Below are 21,195 nucleotides of genomic sequence, written 5' to 3'. Positions count from 1 at the left end.
GAGATTTGGCGCCTTTTGTCGCTGACTTTAGGGGAAGAGTTGTGGTCAAGAGATTTGGCGCCTTTTGTCGCTGGCTTTAGGTATAGAGTTATGTACAGCAGATTTGGCGCCTTTTGTCCCTGACTTTAGGGGAAGAGTTGTGGTCAAGAGATTTGGCGCCTTTTGTTGCTGACTTTTGGGGTAGAGTTATGTACAGGAGATTTGGTGCCTTTTGTCGCTGAGTTTAAGGGTAGAGTTGTGGTCAAGAGATTTGGCGCCTTTTGTCGCTGACTTTAGGGGAAGAGTTATGTACAGGAGATTTGGCGCCATTTGTCGCTGAATTTAGGGGAATAGTTATGTACAGGAGATTTGGTGCCTTTTGTTGATGACATTGAGGGAAGAGATGTGTACAGGAGATTTGGCGCCTTTTTTCGCTGACTTTAGGGGTAGAGTTGTGGTCAAGAGATTTGGCGCCTTTTGTCGCTGACTTTCGGTATAGAGTTATGTACAGGAGATTTGGCGCCTTTCGTCGCTGACTTTGGTGGGTAGAGTTGTGGTCAAGAGATTTGGCGCCTTTTGTCGCTGACTTTAGGGGTAGGGTTTTGGTCAAGAGATTTGGTGCATTTTGTCGCTGACTTTATGAGGAGAATTTGTTGCTTACTGAAGGTTAAACTAGATAGTTTGCTTCATATTTCGTGACTTCTTACATGAAAGATTAGCCGAATGGTGGGTGGACAGATACCAAAATGAACCACTAAAGGAAGCAAAGGTCACAAAGATTACCACAAGACTTTCTGATCAGCAAGTTGCTTATGTTATTATGTCAGACTGCCAATTTACAATCATGGAAATAAATACCGTATAAGAATATTCTAGTCTCACTTCAAATTTCAGTTAAAACTTTCAAGATCTCTTGTTATAATCTTGAGTACAGAAGAGACATTTAGTTGTAAAGCTGATAAATTAAAGGATAGCGAGTTCTTCCAGAGCATGCCATTAAACTATGTGGCAAAAAAGTTTCTAGTTTAAAATATGTTATAATAGAATTGTCTTCATTCAATAAAAATATAATAACATCTATCACATTCTAGTTCCGGGAACAAAGACATGGAATCATTTGATAGGGAGAGAGATTTTAAAGAAAACAAGAGATTTTTGTGAAATACTAATGCCACCCTTCCTTGGAAAGATCAGCTATGAAAATAAACTGCAAATAATAGTAATTTTTCTAAAGGGGCATAACTCTGTCAAAAATTGTTCGATCATACCCAAAATCAAACTTGACCTTATTATGATAAATCTGTATAACAAATTTCATTTCAATATGTGCAACCTCTGCAAAGGAAATGAATGGAAACTGTTGGTGGACCGACTGACAGACCGACAGAAAGACAGATGGATAACAGCAAAGAAATAAAAAATCTTAAAGATTGGCCTACTACTGTATAAATGTATTTAAAATGACAAAAAAAAGTCATTATATGTTGATTTTATTATTTCATATGTACAAAATTGATATTTGCAGGCACGTAGCATCGTTTTTGAAAGTGGGGGGGCCAGACCCATCCAAAAAATCTTGACAAGCAAAAAAAAAAAAAAGGGAAATTTAAAGTCTCCAAAAATCTTCAAAATCCTAATCCGTGGGGGGGGGGGGGTTAGACTCAACTATACTTCCAAAAAAATTCTTCCGTACCAAAATTTTTTTTCCTCCAAATCATGAAATTCCTTATCCGTGGGGGGGGGGGGTAACTTCAATTGGACTCTTCATTTCCTTATTTTCATATCAATTTTCTACTAACTTCCAAAAAAGTGGGGGGGCCAAGTCCATTATAATTCATTTTTTATATGTAAATTTTAAAAAAATTGTTGCGGCGAGAAAAAGTGGGGGGGCCAGGCCCCCCCTGGCCCCCCCTGATGCTACGTGCCTGATTTGATATGTAAAGATTCTATATAAAACAACTATGAATATACTATTTTTTAGTCTGTTTTACAGTCGGGTAAATAATACTTGAAATATACCAGTTCATATATATATATATATATTAGTAAATTCAATACATGTACAACTTGAAATATTTGACTGTGTATAATTAATATACACATGAAACAAAAACAACAGTTAAAATAAATAAAGAATTAAGTCAGTTTTGAGCAAGTTTTGCTAAAATATTTTCTGGTCCCTGAAATCACATACTGGTATACATGTAAATTATTCAAATGATTTCCTGAGTTGCTGCCCCTGGTTTCATCCTTCTTCCTCTTTTTTAGACTTAAACATTTTATTCAGTTGTCTTTTCCTCCTGAACCTCGGCTTGCCTTCATCTGGATCCTTTGTGTTCACATATCCTGGTGAAATACAAATGCAATATTCTATGTAAATTTGTAACAAAAATTAGCTTGCGTTTGTACGTTAATTTTAAGGTTTTATCACCTTCCACAACCTTTTGAGGATACTGCATCAGTGACTGTGTTTGTGTGTGTGTTAGTGTACAAAAACTGACCTCTTTCCTCACACTCCAAAGTGTCCTCCATCCCGATGTCCCAGAAATGTTCCGGAGTTCCAGGAGCGGCATGCTTGGCACGGTGTCTGGAACACGTCTGGAGTCTCTTCTGTATCTCCTCCTCAGACAGGCCCATCCCCTCAAAGTACTGTAAATAGGTAAATCAAACAGCTCTTGATAAAGGATTCTTTGTTTCAATATCATCAATTACTATAGAAGGCAGGATGGAAATCAGTGTGTGAAGAAAGGTTCATTGCAACATTATCAATTAAAGGAAATTTCTGTCTTCTTTTTTGGCGTTGGTGAAAATTCATTTACTGGGTACATGTAATGAATATCAGAATGATGAAATCTAAGCTCAATCTTTTCTGTTTCTCGTGTTTGCGGCACTTGATAAGGACCATTTTTACAAGTAAGTCACAAACTACACCAGAAATGTTATGTTGTTAAAATAAGATTGCCATTCAGACAGGAGTTCTGGTGAGGACCTAACCAAAGGCCCATTTAAAGCAAACTACACATTCATAGCATACAGGGTCAATTTGTTCATCCTGGGTTAAACTCATGTCTAAGTATATATTGTACAGGGAAGGGGTCTACCTTACTGTGAATATATTTGTGAATGAGACTGAATATTACAGCCAACTACATGTTCATTAATTGACTGACCTCTCGGCACTCCTCACATTTGTGAGCCGGCAGACGTCGGCGCTCGTCTTGCTTCCTGACGACGTCCACATGAGCAAAGTTCGGCTGCTCCTTACCAGGTACTCTGTTGATAGTTGTAATCACACAATTACTGAAAGTAGGGACTAACTACAGGATATTTATATTGCTTCAACGCTCTAAGCTAAAGGGGTACAAATTTTTACTTAACACATATTTAGCAATTGTTAACCCTTTAGAGGGGCCATTGAAGCCCATTAAGAAAACAAGAGGCCCATGGGCCTTATTAGTCACCTGAGTAACTGCAGTGTAGCTTTTGCAATTTATTTTCATGTGCATTATAATTACAAGGCTAATGAAATCATTTTTAATATTCCAGGATTGTTTAATCAAATAAACTTTCTAAATTTTTTAAAAAAATTATTAAAAACTTGTAGCATAACACCCAGTGACAAAATTGAACAAGTCTTAAATACTAAGAAAATAATCAGTCAAAATCACACCACCCTACCCAATATAATCACAAGAGCCCTGCCTTAACACCAGAATCCCTGACCCAAGGGCCATGAAATTCATAATTTTGGAAGAGGCACTCTACCTTATCATAACTACCGGTATGTATTTAATTCATTGGATAAATATCCAGGAGCAGAAGAGATGATTTTCAAAGAATTACTGCATTCATTTAAAGCCCCACCCTAACACAAGAAGCCCCACCCAGAGGCCATAAACTTTACAATTTTGGAAGAGGCACTCCTCTGCACCAGAACTATGTACTTAAGTTCATCTGCTTAATAATTAGGAGGAAAGGAGATTTTCAAAGAATTAAGCCCTGGTACCCCTTTCAAACAAAGCTATTGTTAAGAAGCATCATTGAGAGAATCTATATCATGAATCATTTACTAGATCTTGACCTTAAGAAAAGATTAGAAAATACTACATGTCAAAGAACATGTTAGTGCCATTAAGGTTTTAGTGATCAAAACAAATTTGGTCTCACGTAAGTCACCTGCTTTCAAATAAAATTGCTAAAACTGTCTAACACATTTCAAAGAAGCAAGGAGCTAAAATTGTCTAAGACATCTGTAAGGAGTTGGTCATTCACAGTTGTGTATATATCTGTCACATGATTAGTCATCAAAAACTAAGCAGACAAGGACATTAACAGCTTATATATGTGTTGATTCTGAAAATGTTTTTTTTTTCATTGGAAATGATATCTTTCAACCCCTGTATTTATAGCCATTGTCTATGTTATCCAATCTTCTAAACAACTTATCTAACAGTGCTTATGCATCAAAACATATGAAGTAAGGAATGACCCCGTACATTACCAATTACAACCTTTGACAATAATTAATCCTTTGACCTTGATTAATTAAATCATTCAGAATTAAGTTGCTGTCTGCCATACTGTTTTCCTGGTTTGTAATTTTTTTCAAAACCAACATTTCTCATATGATGATATAAATCTGTCAGTCTCCTACATTCTTACTGATATAAATGGGGCACACACTAGAATTTCATGGTTTATTCCCTATCTAGATAAGTCTTTTATAACACTGGCCAATCACAATGCTTCATGCTAACTTTGTCCATAAACAGTAGGAAGAAAGAAAGGCACCAATATTTACCTGTCAAAGCTATCCTCATGATTTGGAATCAAACTTTCACTATTGGAATCTACAAGGATATTGAATATGCATGTTAAATGTACATTATTTATTTTTTAAAATATATGATTTAAGACATGTATTACAGTACATATATATCAAATAGATTCACATATATTATGCAATTTACATTTAAGTTGGTGGTATACTGTATACAGGGTTATTTTTCGCCCTGTGTTATTTTTCCCTATTAGACTTGCAAACGGCTTTGCCCTGTCCTGAATTTACCCAGATTAACTTGTGTTAATAGAGATATAAATTGGAGACATTGTAATTCGCCCAGTCTAAAAAAAGGGCAAAAATAAAACAGGGGTGAATATTTCCTGTAATACCGGTAAGCATGCATTAATATTACCCTCTGAGTTGTCAGGAATCCTAATAATTTTTCTCTGTCCACTGCTTAACACTGCACTACAGGGAACAGATAGGGAGCCATCCTCCACTCCATGAGGTGGATTCTCCACATCAATATAGGTGGAGGTAAGTGGATTAGGAGCCTTTCTCAAGTCCTCGATTCTGAAATCTGTCAGGTTCCCGATCTGTGAGCTGTTTTCTGCTCTGTCGATCTCCGTATAGGACTCCATGTTCCCTGCTCCGTCTTCCTCTGTATAGGGCTCTATGTCGGGTAAATCGTCAGACTTCAGACTCTGAGAGTCATCACACAGCACAGACAGTTGTACCACTGGGTCAATGCTTCCATTCAGAGGAACCCCCACAGATGCTGGCTCTGGACATATCTCCACTGACCCAGGGGGAACAGTCTCATCAGGGTCACAGTCAATAGGGGTGTGTCTATTTTTCCTTTTTCTGTTTTTGAAACTGAGGACATTACCAGCTGATTTTTTACATTTCCTTGGTGTTATGGGTCGTTTGAATGGTGACAGATTTTCTTTCTGTGCCCCGTCCACATCTGCACATTCACTCCTACCTTTTTCCTGGTCTCTTAGAGACAGTTCAATGGCCTTCTGGATATCATCTGATTCTGAGGACTTTTCTGGCTGGGGTTTTGTGGGAACATTCATAAACATCTGACTCAGTGTACTCTGTCTCAGGGTCGGGGAATCCTTTACTGCTGGCTTAGTCGAGTTCAGCCAACTCTCACCGTTCTCTGACTTCCTCTTCCTCTCCTCAGGACATGACAGTTTACTCTGGTTAAGTCTCCCTCTCTGCCTGCTGCCCTGAGACAGACTCCTGAATTTACTGAATGAACTGTTAGCAACAGGAGACACAATACTCTCACAGTCTTCATCAAACAATCGAGACTTGGCAGGGCTACCTTCTTTTGCTCCTTTTTCATCCAAGTTCTTGCTTATCTTCAGCAGTAATGGAGATTCAGCGTCAGATTCCAACCCAGTGTCTGTTTTTTTTATATCTGGAGATTCTAAATTAGACTTCTTGTATACCTGGAATATGGGTGAGGATTGAACGTAGCCATCACATCCCTCCACTAATGGTAGTTTCTTGTCAGAATTACTGTCCTTTTCACTCGTTTTCTTCTTAACTTCCTCTAAATGGCACTGTCCTGTTTTCTTGTCTGCTGCCTTTCTCTTTGGAGATTTGAGGATTGTATCAGACTCTTCAGATGAAGGACTGAAGAGAGAACTACGGAGACTGTATCGGTTCCCTGTCCCCTCATGTCCTGGGTCTGACTCACTGTCAGACGTTGTGGTCACTTCCACACCAGCCTCTGTGTCTGGGATGCGATGATGTTCCCCCTCCTCTCCTGGAGATTCCTCATGATCCACAGCTATGATATCTGGGTCACAAGTTTCAGGAACCAACAACTGGCTGGATTCTTCCTCAGTGTAGTCTTTGGGATGAATTTTTTGTCGCTTGTTTTCAGGAGAAGGATCCTAAACATTGTGAAAAGATTAACATAAATAAAACACAGAAAAATATTGATAATGTATAGCGTGAGGATTCAAATTTTTTTTGGCTATATTCGTTTTAAATAAAAGTAGAATCATTGAAATGGTGACCATCTCAAAGGGCCTCACTTAAAACAATGAAAAATAAGATAAGAGCATTTCAGAGGATTTTGCTTTGACATTTCCTATGACAAAGAAATTTTCAGATTGGCATAAAACTTTAAAGTCAAGCTAATTACCCCTTACCAACAGGCCTTTTTAGGGTTTGATATGAGCAAGATTATGCCAATGGGAAATAGTTTGTGGTCTAAAACCAGATTTTAAAGAGATCTGCTATGATTTAACCTTGAAATTTTATTTAGAACCTTTTTAACATGGCCTTGGACTTTCAGTGGGATGTAACTAGCCATTTCTTGCGTCAAAACAAGTTAAAAATGACACTGGTTTCAAGCGAAATATACACCGATTTTGTAATCTTAGCTCAAAGGCTAGACAAAAAGAGAAATAGTCAGGCCTACGTCACAATGCTGTTTGACACAACTTCCCAAAGTCCAAGCTCTTGTTAAAATGGTTCGATGGTCGCTGCACACCCCTTACCCAAAAGCTCTTTTTATGTGAAGTACAAGCCAGATAGGGATAAGGGGAGCGTAAATAAATTTTTTTGCGCTTCTGATATGACATTGACCCTTAACCTAGAAATGTCCTTCAAGGTCACTGCATACTCTGTGATGTATGAGCCACATTGAACCAAGGAGAGAGAATATATGATCTGGAGAAGGATTTTTCATACAATTCTGCTTTGACCTTAACTCTAGACCTACATTGTAGAAACTTATTTCAAGGTTATTGCACACCCTTTACCCAAAAGCAATGAATACACGAAACAGAAGACTACTGTACTGACCTCAGTGTATCTGTTTCGTTTGCGAGTGCGGAGGCGTAACTTTGGACCCTTTTCCTCATTGTTGACTTTGGTGCTCTCGCTCGAGTTGGACTCTATACTCCTGTTGTCTATAGTTGCTGTGACTGCTTCTTTATTTACTGTGTTGGGTTTGTTTGGGGTGTTGCGACTTGTTGAATCTGGGCTTTCACTTCTTAAACTTGTGTTGAGGGATGTTTTCTGTTGTCTCCTTGGTTTATGTGGAGTATTACTATAAACAGATCAATTTACAGGGTATTTCAATTTATATTTTCATTGTAAAGAATATTCTACTTAATATCAAATGGACTTCTTACTTTGATGAGGTCCAAGTCTTCTCTAATGACAAATTCTTTGTGCATTCAAACAGCTGGTTTTCTGTGAAACAAATGTCACTTTTAGTTCATATTCATTGTATCAATATCAGCATACCTTTTACATTTTCATCAGCACAAACTTATGTTTTTATGTCATTCCCCTATACATACCAAGGTCAGCTATCCTTCGGTCTTTCTCTCTTATATTGTTGGTGTATGCCTCGTTCAAACTGTCATTCATCCGCTGCAGGTGGTCACACATTCTACACCTCAAGCCGGAGCTTTCCCTGAAACCAATATACCATTCATTATATGCATTTCAAACCTATTCTTTCTCAAACTAAGATGTGTGTGAAACATTCTCTCCCAAACTATGAAAAAATCACATTGACCTTTGACCTTAAAGATGATCTTGATTCTATACTGACCTTGAACTTTCACTACATAATTAAAAGTTTCTGTACTGTAGCTCAGTAGTGCAAAAGATATGGCCTAGGTTAAAGTTATGGAGCAAGAAAGACAAACAATCAGACAGACAAACCAATAACAATTTCCTGAATTTTTCCCTCTTCAAAAACATAATTTTTTATCAATTTTCCTCAATGTTTGTGCTGTACCTGTGGCTTTCTTTTAGATCCTGGATCTGTTCTTTCAAACTCTCTATTGTGCTCTGCATACCAATGATTTTATTTTCAAGAGCTTTACACTCTTCCTGAAGTCTAAAGAACAAATCAAACTCAGCATTAATAATTTCTGTCGGTATACAGCATTTGTCCGAGCGTTTTCTTTTGGGATTATTTCTTTTTTTGGTTACAAAATCAGTAATTAAAACTATTCTAAATAATCAAAATTATAAAACTTGAAACTTGCCTCTGTTTGTGGTTTTGTTGAGATTCACATTTCTGTTTCCAGTGCTCTGCATTGTGAACTAGATCTAAAACAATATAAATTCCTATGAATTTGAAGAACCTTTAAAGAATATGCTTTTGTTTCTCACTTGTTATGTCTGATACAAGAGTGATCATTTTGTTACAGCATAATTTAAGTGATTATCATTAAAGAGATTAGACATTCATGACAGATAAGTAGTGTATAATCATGTATTCAATAATATTTAACATATTGACAGTTTTAAATATTACCATTGATCTCCTTGGTGTGGAGCATCAGGGCCTCCTTTAAGACATCAGCACACTTCCTCTCCATCTTTACAAGGTTTTAACTCTCCTCCCAGACCTCCCTATCCTGACACAAGTGTCTGTAATAAAATTAAAGCATGGATTGGAAATGTTCAAAGTCAGCAAGCAAACAATACCACAAACCTGACCACTCTGAAGACGGCATGACAGAATCATTTACAAAAATTAAATATTTGCAAACTGATCATAAAAATGACTTCATTTTCCTCAAATGTCTTGCAATCAGTGGATACAGTACATGTATGTTAGCAGTCACCATTTTTTCACAGAAATAGCTGGGGGTTTTTTTTGCCTCTTTTCAGAAATCTTTTTAATAACATGTAAGGGGAATGGGAGAAATAATGACAGACCAGACCGGGAATCGAACCTGGGCCCTCTGAATATCTAGTCGGGTACTCTACCAACTGAGCTATCTGGCCTGGTATTCAAACCGGTCTCACGTCACAAACAAATAATTTTTTGGCAGTGTGAAGTATTGCATCTTGATGACTTTTAGACATATTTCAACGCAAAATAAACTACTTTGATTCTGCACTCACTCTGTATAGGCTGTCAGCAAAATAAAAAGCATAGTTTTTATCTTCCTGAAGTAGTTTTGTTTAGCTTCTTTAGTGCAGTTTTGCTTTTTATGTAAAACAGCTTTTGTGCCATGAGACATGAATAAGTGTGATTACTTCACATTATGTTGAATTATTACCAATCAATATTTATGTTAAACAGAACTGTTTTTCTTTGTTATTTCATTGAACTTGATTGAAGAAGTAGCTGTTTGGTCACACATAAAGAGTTATACATAGCCTCAACAATTTTAGAACTTTGATTGCAATGGAGATGAAATATCAGGGATGGACTTGGGGCATGGCACAGCAGATGTCAGCAGACAAGCAGAAATGGAGATCCTCAGTGAAGGCTTTATGTGCTTTAAGCACGAAGAGGACTATAGTCTGTTCCAAGATATTTATGCAGCACATTTGGATGATTTTTAATTTAAAAAAATACCTGTGAAAGAAGAGCAATTGAAATCAATGAAAGGGAAAATATCCAAGATAATTTCATTCATACATTATCATTTTTCACCTGAAAAAAAAAATCACAGGAATAAAAACAAATTTCTTACAGAGATTTATATTGGGGAATGTTTACATCTTTTTCCATTCAGAAGTCACTCAGAATACCTTGCTTAATTTTCAACATTATCATCCGGGCTTGCTGTAATATAAAATTTCCGTAGACTTCACATTTTTTAGTCGTGTATTGAAACCTGATAAGCTAACAGGGGCATTTTAACTGAGAATTCTTGGAAATTTTTATACTTTAGAATGAATATCGTTTGAACCCTGTGAGGTATTTATAAATATCAAGTAATTAAGCAAAATGTGAATTGAGGATATCTTGGGACAGAGTATAACAGGTTGGGACCAATCTCCCAAATGGGATATAATTATAGTCCGTTTGGGATATAATAGCCCAAATGGGATATAAATTCAAAGTGCAAAAAATAAAAAATTTTGATTTTGAATTTTTTTTTATAAATCTGCATTAGAATGGATGAAATACAACAACTTTTGGTAAACAACTTTTTCTGTAGCTGTACTATTAGTACGGAGATTGATCCCTCAGTATATCCAAAACTTCTTGGGGATCAATCTTACAAACTATACTGGCGTGCGACCAGTTTTCGCCGAGTACCATTTCTCGCCAGTACATTGTGACGTCATTTTTCGTCTATAATTTTAAGTGTTGATAAAATGACGTCACAATGTACTGGTGAGAAATGGTACTCGACGAGAACTGGCCAGTAGACATATAGAAAAACTTCTTTACCAAAAGTTGTTGCATTTGATTCACATTAATGCGGATTTATATCAAAAATTTTAAAATAAAAAAAAAATATTTTTTGCACTTTAAATTTATATCCCATTTGGGCTATTATATCCCAAACGGGCTATTATATTCCATTTGGGAGATTGGTCCCAACCTGTATAAAGGAGAAACATTTTTTAAAGAGATTTTTTCAGGTCAGAATTGTTTTCAGATGATTTCAAAGTTGTAAATTATTGTTGCATTTAAGTGTGACATATTGTACACATGCTCATTTTCATGTAGGTAAGTAAAGCTCTGTAGGTAAATAAAGCGAATGCTGGAGAAAACGTACCCAGGAGAAAACGTACCCAATTTATAGGGTACATTTTCTCCAGGAGAAAACGTACCCGGGTAAGTTTTCTTCAAGAGAAAACGTACCCTATGAAAATAATAAAAAATGGTTTTCATAGATATTCTTAAATGAAACAAAATAAAATATACAATGAACATTTGTATCATTTGTTGTTGTTTTTTTTTTAAATGCATAATCACGTACTTAAATTATTAAGACAATAATTTGTACCATACACATACACGAACATGGCCTGAGCAGTTTAATTAGTCGACAATTAATATACCATAAACGAAACCGTTAAATAATAAGTTTTTATTGCAATCTCATTTGGAGAACTAAATGATGAGTATGTCAAGAAGTCCATACTGCGCTATTTTTAACATTTTTTTTAAAAATTTATCTATAGAACAAAGTTGCTTAATAAAACCAAGTCTACTGAAGTCTTTTAAATATTTGTTTGATTCATATATATGGAAACTACTACGAAATGTAACATTGAACAGTCAATTTGCTTCCGACGCCACTGATATGTATAATGTGTGGAGAGTGAATATTTCTACCTCCTGCACGGGGAGGCAATACATAATATTACATCATAATAAATTAACTGCTCAGGTATTTAATTGATTATCACTATAATTGAAATCAGGGGATCTCGCATAGAGAAACTCAAATTGGTAAGGCTACCGATAAATGGATAATTTAAAATTATAAAGTATTAAATTCATATATCTATAAAACTCTTACATTTCTGTATATTTATTATGAAAATAGTATTTAAAAGTATTAAAAACTATTAAGTATTATAATTATGATTTTCATAGGGTACGTTTTCTCTTGGAGAAAACGTACCCGGGTACGTTTTCTCCAGGAGAAAACGTACCCTAGAGATTGGGTACGTTTTCTCCTGGGTACGTTTTCTCTTGGGTACGTTTTCTCCTGATACCAATAAAGCTACATGTACATAGATCAGGCGCAAAACTGATGTAAATTGGTAAAGACTTGGTCTATATAAGAAAACAAACCCATCAATGCCAAGGTAACCTACCTACTTCATATCGATGTATGCATCTCTTTAATTATCCCTGCACATAATTAGGAATCTGATATGTTGGAACTTATTGTGTTGTGGAACTTATTGTGTTGTGTCGTTTGGTGCTGTTTTGTGTTGGTGTTGTTTGGTTTGTGTTTCGCGCTTAGGGTTTTGATTTTTGAATCCACGACCCCGATTAGTTATGAAAAAAAATCTGGAACATTTATCATCCAATTTCAGATTATGTCAGAATTACACTTTGTTTTTAAATAAAATGTTATGTAAATTATATAGTGGAGAAAATGCTTTTATCCTGTAAGATTTGGTAGTGGTAAAAATATCGGGATTGATATTTTGTAATTCTAAGCCCAGCCACGGGAAGTAAACAAAGTTTGGATTTGGGCTGTGCTCTCAGTTGGTCACTGTTTTTTTGACAATTTCTCATCAATTTCCAGGTGTCGTCTGTAGGTCTTTTTGCAGTTTATCTCACATTTATCTCTTTTTATTGATATTTTACTGAAATTAAATTTAGGTAGAAGATTGAACTGTAAAACAACTATTAAAATGACCATGTTAATCCTTAACAAAAAATCTTTCATTTTTAAAATTAGGCCCAAAAGAGCATTTTTAGTTCATAATACGTTATGATTGATTTGAGACAACGGCCATGCTTTAAATTTGTTACAGCATGGTAATTCATTTTATATGAAACATATTAACACATATTCTTAACATTTATAAAAATGTTAGTAAAATATGATTAATACATGCTGACTCTTCTATGTTATTTATTTCACTAGCCTTGTCATGGATGGAGTAAAGCCGGATGATGGAGATGAAGGTTTTGCAGAAGACAATACCCCTGATGATGAGCTGGTCCCAATGGACGTTAATTTAACAGCAGGCGCTGAGGGAGAAGGTTCTGATTTATTTATTAAGAAATCAATCTTGTAATGGATCCCATAGATCCTGTCCCAAGTTGTTTTTGCAGCACATTGAACACAATCTCTTAGAATGTTAGATATTTATTAGTACCTTAGGTTCAACATATCTAAGGTTCAAACCCACTAGAATGACAAAAAGTCTCAGAGTTCCCCTTTGAAATGCCCTTGTCATGATAAAGAATGTTGCTAAATATAAGCATACAAAGATTTTGCACTGCAAACAGCAAGTACCTGTATAATCATGAAAAATTGTGCAAAATGTACAGGAAATTTCTGAGTTTAAAAAAAGGTTAGATTTCCCCATTTTAAATCTCTGTAAAAAATTATTTTTGTTCTTTTGAGTTTCAATTATTTTTTTTATAAATAAAGACGACAATGTCATTTAAGAAATAATTTATTTTTACCATTACCGTACATTTAGAATTACAATTGTATGTCTTTGACAGGAATTTGTATTTTTATTAATTTTCTTTTTAAAAGATTTAATATGGTTACCAGGGATACTGTATACTGTAGATTCCTTATTTAATGCGAGGAATTAATATTCGCCTTTCCCTATAAACAACTCTCGTGGATTTTAAAATCTCAATTATATTTCTCAGACAGCTTTGAACTATATCATGTATATGAAATTAAAACAAAACAATTGGTGCTTGCGATTTTATATTCTGATGATTCAAATCAAATTTACTCACCTAAAATAAAGAATGGACAGTAGTCTAAACATTCATCTCCTTTCATAATTCTATTTTAAAAAGCCTCTGTTTCTCTGTAAAGAATGCTTACATGATTTGATATGAATAAATATGATATGAGATGTCATTAATACAGTGCACCTGATTTCCTTTTAGAGCTGCAAAAGATATTTTTTGCATCAATTTGAACGAACTTTGATAATTATTATGTTTGAAATATAAATAAAAACCACCCACATATCCAGACAGCATACAAAAAAAACTTGAATTTTAAAAAAAAATGAAGTTTAGATATTATATTTACTGCATATACATATATTACAAATGTGTCCTGTATGGGTTAAAATTTCAATAAATCAGCTCAGGTGAATAGTATGACCAAACGGTCTCTTTAATGTCTTTGACCTGTATTATATGTACATTCTTTTTTTGTATGTGGAAAGATGAAGTACTAAATGGACCTAGAGCAACAGTATTCTATACAACCGGTGACCAAGGCGAGGAAAAAGAATTCTCCAAAGAGGAAGTGGAGGAGATGATGAAATCGGATGCCTATCAGAGGAAGATTGACACCTGTCACCTGTAGGTGTTTTAAAAATTCTAAATACACCGTAAAATAGGGATCTTATTTTGTTCAGGATGAGTTGACTGAGAACTAATTCACTGCTACCATAAAGTCTTTTGTATGATAAGCACTTTTTTCAGCCCAAATTTGATAGAAAATGGGGGATGCCTATTATACACAGAAGAAAATTTTACCCCATTTTTCAGAGCGCATTTCTGAATGCCACAGGAGTATGACTGTCGATATTGCATGCTATGCGAATTGTATGAGAGAACAATGTACATTAAACAGGAAAAAAAAAACATATTAATTTTATTTCCATGCATAGAATATTAATCCTCTCAGACCACTGTTCCTTCCTTGCATCAAACAAGTTCTCGCCAGTGTAATTATTATTAGGGATGCTATACAGAAGACGTTATAGTATTTATGTTTATTTATGTACTATATGTACGCTTATTTACTATGTATACTTCTGCAAGCAAGTGGTCAGTTTACCTTTGAAAGAGGAAATGCACTGGTTTGTGACAATAAATACGAGAGCAGCAACTACTTGCAAATTTAGCAGATATTATACATGAGCGATCATTTGCTTGTTGTACACTACTCCGTACCTGCAACAATAACAAATTTATTAGATTATACATGTATGACTGCCATTTGGTTTTCACAACATTTCATTTTTTGATGTTTGAGAGAATGATTTCAGATGTGGTAAGTGCTGGTACGATGGCAACTCCAGTCAGAGCTGTCGTGAATGTGGTGGTTTCCCCTTACAGCGCCCCTGTCCTATCTGTGACGGCAGGTGTAAAAAGATTTGGACCAGGAACGTCAAATCGGTGAGATTTCTGTCAAGTTTATAAAGATATACTAGTATATAGTTACATTATTAATTAGCTAAAGTACACAAGTGTCTAAAAGAGTTTGCTCTCTTTGATTTGATGAAAATTATTGATGCAATCACCTCAGTTTACTAGTGTACTATCTATAATGAACTTTGACTATATGAAACAAGTGATATGAAATACTGTATACATGCAGGGTTATTTTCGCTCATGTTATATTCGCCCTTTTTCAATTGCAAATGGTTTCCCCTCGTCTTGATTTCGCCCAGACAAAGCATAAACTATTGTTCAGTAAAAAAATCTTTTTTTATTATTTAGCATTAAAATTTGGATATTTTTTTATACAGTTGTATCGTTATACAGAGCTCTTCTTTTTAAGGAGATCAATGAAGTCTAAAAATGGCAGTGGCCATCCAGCCCTCTTAAATGAATGCTACAAGCTAATACTTAAAAAAAATGATAATAAGCTGATACTAATAAGAGCATTTTCTCCTGCAGTCGCACTCTTTTCATGAGGCACACTGGGAAGGGACGTGTAATTTGCCTCAGAATGTTCAAAGAGCCTACTTCCTCGAAAAATTCACAGATTCCTCCGAACAAGTTATAATGGAGGGTATGCAGGACTTAAAAACAACCTAGTGTATGTAGGCCAGTGATATTGACTCTGTATGACAGAATGATGGAGCTGTAGTGGTCATTGATTGGATATTTAGCATAATATGTCTATAGATATAGCTTTAAAAAGCCTGACTAATGTGATAATTATATTCCTTTTTGCAAATGACTTTTTGATATATTAAATGTTTAAGTTGCTGGTTTAACAGACTACATTTGCACCCTCTGTGTTTCTTAATTTATTATGATTGCTATTCTAGAGTAGTTAATAGTTAGTTGCTGAGGTAAACGAGTGACTTTTCACAGACTTATTAACATTGCATGGTGATGTAACTACATGTAGTTACATGTAACATGCTGGTAGACCATGTCATTACATTTGTACTTTACATGTAATTTATATTTACTCATTACACAGGTTCAAAATTTCATCGCGTTTATTTATTCGTTTTGTTATGGCAAGCAATATTACTAGCCCTACATAATTTCTTTGTTGTTTATATTTTTTTGGCTTTGAATTATATTCTATTTTTGTGGAAAAGATAGCTAGGGCATTTGGTTGAATTCAAGAGAGAATATCTGGTTGAATAAATGAAAAAAAACAGGAAATATTTCATGATGTGTGTTGGAAAAAGAAGTTATTTTGCCATTAGATACCGAAATTAAGGAGAAAGACACATACTAGCCGATTTCAACGTGTGCTGTATTCCAGCACTTCTATTATTGTGTTTGCTGTAAAGAGGTCACATTTTGCGGTTTGTACATTGTTAAAATGAAATGGTAGTCTGAAATTTCCCTGCAGTAAGTCTATTAAACACTGTGCTTTTTATTGTTGTACATGTGTTTATGAAATTGAATTCATAAGCAACTTGGATTTCTTTGTATCCAAGTAGACGGATAAGTAAAAATGTTATTTACACTGTATTCAAATTGCTTAATGTTTTGTATTGAAAAGCGATTTTGTTGTCATTTATAAATTAATCGTTTCAAATGTCTGTGAGAAAACTTATCCAACATTTATATTTATGTACATGCAGTCTTAATATTCCCAGGTACTTTATATATCTGTAAAGCTGTTAGATATGCTGCCGTTTTCTTGTGGATTTATTTATATATTTTATTCACTGGTGCATTGATAGACTTTTGGCATCATGTATGTCATGTAGAATATCATTTTATAATGACGTGTTTAGGAAACTTTGAAACTTGCTTTTTGTAATGTATCTGTTGCAATAGTTGAGGATATAGCGAATCTGCAATTTGATAGAAATTTATTGAATTCATGTCTACTGATCAAGTATGGTGTATCTCCTCCCCTTCTCCAATTTTTATATTGGCATTGATTCTTTTTTTGTTACTAGTCTGTCCCTGGTTTTAAGGGGGCTTGGGTATTTAGCATAACCCTATTTGTACTTGGTCTTCTTTGGACTGAAAATGAATTTTAACTGTTGTTCAGTTTGTGATTCATTTTGTTTTTTAATGGTTTGATGTAAGAAACATTCAGGAAAATGCACACAATTAACAACTACAATTTAGTGCAAAATTTATCCAAACATTAAGTTCTTTTGATGCCATGATAAACATGTTATTATGTTATGTTAGAAAATCTTTAAAATGATTTTGATTTCGATCTGCTTATTTTTTTAAGGCAGTCTTGAGAGAAAGAACATTCAAAGAAAAAAATAATTTTCTTACTTCTGTTTATTTTATATTATATGAAGTTTAAAGAAGGCCAAAAAAATACAACAGTTCTTAAATGATGGGAACAAGGGGAGAAGTATAACTGAATACAAAATTTATTTTCTTATTTTACATTTGTTGACAATGAATTCAAACTATTTTGTTAATACTGACTTATTGGCTTTCTATTGAGAACTGTGTAATTGCATGTAGTATGTCATACACAGACATGTAAAGATGGGTGTCCAATAAATCAAAATGATATTGGATGTTCTTGGTGTCCAATAAAACAATATTATATTGGATGTTCTTAATGATTTACTTTGCCTTCTACCTATTTGCTAATTAGTTGAAGATGCAGGCATTATACAGCTTTGACCACCCCACTCCCCTCCCCAATTTATATTTTCAATTTTTTTATGGGCATATTTTATTTTTATCATAAAATTAACAATAACCCTTCTTACTTTTTTCTTTGCTTTTTTAGGTCTGGCTCATGATTTTGCCTTTTCACACATTTATAAGCAACAGGCCTGTTCCACCATTTTTTATGCCCTCTCCAATTTTGTAAATGAAGTGAAAAGACAAAAAAAAAAACAAGATGTTTAACTAATAAAAATGGATAATTTATTATAAATATGCACACATATATCAACAGAACCTATCACAGTGTTTTGTATGTCCCTGTAATGTCACGTTTCACAGTCACGTGGTTTAGTCCCTGTAGTGTTGGGCTTTCTTGGCCTCTCTCCTGAGTGCCTTCCTCTTCTCCTGGATTCCCTGCCCCATCAGAATGAAGATCCCGCCAATAAAGGCGAGGTAGCAGGCGGACCAAACGATGTCCACGTACCACTCCCCCCAGCTCTTGGGCACGATCTCCATCAGCGTCACGATAAATGTCACCTCGGCGTTCTCTGAAATAATCCAAATGTAGAGACTGTCTATGAGTCTGTTTAGAAATTTGCTATAGAGCAGAGCAGACTAATACTGGGGCCCCAAGAGGGGTTCAAAGTTTAACATGGAAATAATGGGAAAATGTTTAAATATCTTCTTAATAACTACAATGCTGCAATTTGTGAGGTAAATATGCAATTATCCTAAGATAGTGTTGATAATTAATTGTTAAAATCATGAACCTAGGGCTGATACTGGGGCCCCAAGAGGGGTTCAAAATACATAGAAGTATAAGGATTGGACTACAGTGCTACAACTTGTGATATTATATATATTATATGCAAGCATCCTCAAATAATGTAGATTCTAAATTGTTAAAATATTGACCCTAAGAGGGGTTCAAAGTCTAACTAGTAATATAGAGAGAAAATAATGTTTAAAAAAAAATAAAATAGAATGATACAAAAAACTGTTGTTCAGATGAGCGATGTGGTCCATAGACCTCTTGTTTTTATAGTGATTCAAAGAGCAGATAAAATCTTTTGAGGGATTTCTCCTTTGCAATTAAATAATCATGCAGAACCTTGTATACGGTGTTCATATTTGTAATTTTTATTGCCTTCTAGATCCATACGATCATCTTATTTTATTCTTGATCGAATTAAGTACTTATCAAGCAATTAAAATATTGATATAGAATAACATTGTAAGCACTATTTCGACCACGTTTTTAATGATGGCATCCAGCGTCATGATAAAGGGTATTCGATTCAGTTGAGAGAACACGAATTTCAGTCGAACACTTTGCTAAAATGTAGCGAGCAGGTAATAAGAAAAGTCTAGTTACCTGGAATGACCCCAGGAATACCATTCTCTCCGAAAGCGAGATGTGGAGGAATGATGATCTTTCTCTTCTCTCTGTAAAACAGGACATTAAAATGGTTATATGCGTGTTCACATAGAAGCGTAAAAAAAAAAATGACGGAAGAATTCTGTCTTACAAAGAAATTCTGAATAGCGAGGTACTTACCCTACACACATTCCAAGAGCTCCAAACTCAAGACCTAAAAAACAATTTACCCAGCTTATTGAAAATTTGACCAACAACAATTTTCACTTTGGATAATGCCCAGATCAATCTAGATGTACTATTAACCTCAATATAAACATAATATATCCACAAACTAAGCTTATTTTCTGAGATACATAGCCTAAGTATAGCCTTCATATTCGAAAGTGCCCCCCCCCTCCCCCCCCAAAAAAAAAACAAAACAAAAAACAAAAAACCCCAACTAAGATAAAAAGATGGGTTACTACTCAAAAGACCAAAATGATAACTTTATCACCCTTTCTATGACCCTATAATGATATTCCAGTGCTTTGATGTCATACTAACAACTAGAGGTTAAGATTGGTACAAAATTGTATAACCGGATTTTACCAATGAAAAGCAAAGCCAAAAAAACTAATCTTTTATATAAAAAGTTGAATTATATTAGTTTAGTGAGGAGTCGTGTCCCTTGACGGACTAACCTGGGATGACTGCGCCCTTTCCTGTGGGGACCACCAGTGGCTGTTTATCCGTGGCTCCCTTCTCTCCAGTGTTGCGGGAGTCTTCTACAACTTTATTATTCAGTAAAACCTGAAAAATCAAAGGATAATGTCAAAAGGAAGATGATAAAAAACCGTTGTCTTAAAGATAGGTCAAACCAAGACCATCCCCCTCTTCATGAAAAAAGCGGCTAATTTGATAACAAAAAAAATAATAAAGCCGTCTGTTGATTAATATTTTTCAACTATACCTCTGATACAAATGTAGTAATATTCCCTCTTAGTTTCAGATTATTATCTTTAAACGAAATATTTATAATATAAATAGCTGTACCTCATAATCAAGCACCAATGTGTCACCAGAGATAGCTTTTTTCGCACAGTCCTCGGGCATTTCCTGAAGGAAAAGAATAGTGTATATACTTGTATAAATCATAAATACACTAACTTGTACTACTTTTCCCATCAGCTTTGTTGATATTATCATGCATTTTTTAATTTTTCTTGTATGGTGTAAGTTCCTTGCCGGTTTCTGACCACTCGGCCGCTACCCCCTCACTCACCAGAGTCTCAGTCTTTAATTCCGATTGGATCAGGATTTTCCCTGTGTCGGGCGGATTGTCCACGATATTCTGTTGAAACATTCGCTGAAATTGTCCATCCACTGCATTTCCACATATTAAAATCGCTAAAACAAGTAACAAAGCCATGTGTACTTTTTTTTAGGGTAAACTTGTGTAGACTAACGGAATTAGAGCTTTGTTATATTTTTATAAAAGGACCATGCACAGTCAAACAGAACTAACTGACGTAGTCCAACGTGGGCCACAAACTGAGGGTCGGGTAGCTTCCTGTTATGACGAAACCCGTCCCCCCGGGGGCAAGACCGTTCACTTGTCGTGACGTAACAGACCTGTTAGGGTCAAAGGGCAAGGAAGTATATACGTGTATTAAACTAAGCATGAAACAGGAAGAAGGATATGGAAACGGTAATAATGTTTCTTGATTTTATTTTAATAATATCGTTTGTATCTAATTAAAATTTCATACTGAACTGATTATCTTAATCTTTTTTGTTTTATCAGTGCGATAC

The 21,195-nt window shown here is 35.0% G+C and overlaps 3 protein-coding genes across 5 annotated transcripts; 1 reads left to right on the top strand and 2 right to left on the bottom strand.

The window, feature by feature from the left end:
* Window positions 1–1,955: 1,955 nt before the first annotated feature.
* LOC128175164 (DNA endonuclease RBBP8-like) lies at window positions 1,956–12,527 on the bottom strand. Of its 2 annotated transcripts, none has more exons than XM_052840596.1 (12): window positions 12,329–12,527; window positions 9,066–9,181; window positions 8,794–8,857; window positions 8,541–8,642; window positions 8,095–8,210; window positions 7,924–7,984; window positions 7,592–7,838; window positions 5,175–6,672; window positions 4,781–4,829; window positions 3,150–3,252; window positions 2,481–2,628; window positions 1,956–2,325 (listed from the first exon to the last, which is right to left on the bottom strand). In XM_052840596.1, the coding sequence occupies exons 2-12, from the start codon at window positions 9,127–9,129 to the stop codon at window positions 2,225–2,227; spliced, it is 2,553 nt and encodes an 850-aa protein (XP_052696556.1). In that variant the 5' UTR covers window positions 9,130–9,181; window positions 12,329–12,527; the 3' UTR covers window positions 1,956–2,224. The 2 variants fall into 2 exon arrangements, with proteins under 2 accessions (XP_052696556.1, XP_052696566.1); XM_052840606.1 differs by having other exon boundaries at window positions 12,333–12,527.
* A 150-nt stretch (window positions 12,528–12,677) lies between these two features.
* Window positions 12,678–17,960, top strand: LOC128175190 (uncharacterized). 2 transcript variants are annotated; one of them, XM_052840635.1, is made up of 5 exons: window positions 12,678–12,777; window positions 13,114–13,232; window positions 14,396–14,534; window positions 15,227–15,356; window positions 15,861–17,960. In XM_052840635.1, the coding sequence occupies exons 2-5, from the start codon at window positions 13,121–13,123 to the stop codon at window positions 15,999–16,001; spliced, it is 522 nt and encodes a 173-aa protein (XP_052696595.1). In that variant the 5' UTR covers window positions 12,678–12,777; window positions 13,114–13,120; the 3' UTR covers window positions 16,002–17,960. The 2 variants fall into 2 exon arrangements, with proteins under 2 accessions (XP_052696595.1, XP_052696604.1); XM_052840644.1 differs by having other exon boundaries at window positions 12,692–12,768.
* A 303-nt stretch (window positions 17,961–18,263) lies between these two features.
* LOC128157528 (uncharacterized) lies at window positions 18,264–20,899 on the bottom strand. The gene is made up of 6 exons (XM_052820113.1): window positions 20,666–20,899; window positions 20,437–20,499; window positions 20,085–20,193; window positions 19,582–19,615; window positions 19,399–19,469; window positions 18,264–18,571 (listed from the first exon to the last, which is right to left on the bottom strand). Exons 1-6 carry the CDS (start codon window positions 20,810–20,812, stop codon window positions 18,372–18,374), a joined length of 624 nt encoding a protein of 207 aa, XP_052676073.1. The 5' UTR covers window positions 20,813–20,899; the 3' UTR covers window positions 18,264–18,371.
* Between the last annotated feature and the right edge of the window lie 296 nt (window positions 20,900–21,195).

This window comes from Crassostrea angulata, chromosome 1 (assembly GCF_025612915.1).
Source record: "Crassostrea angulata isolate pt1a10 chromosome 1, ASM2561291v2, whole genome shotgun sequence".
NCBI lineage: Eukaryota > Metazoa > Mollusca > Bivalvia > Ostreida > Ostreidae > Magallana > Magallana angulata.
This window is presented reverse-complemented; position numbering and strand designations above follow the sequence as displayed.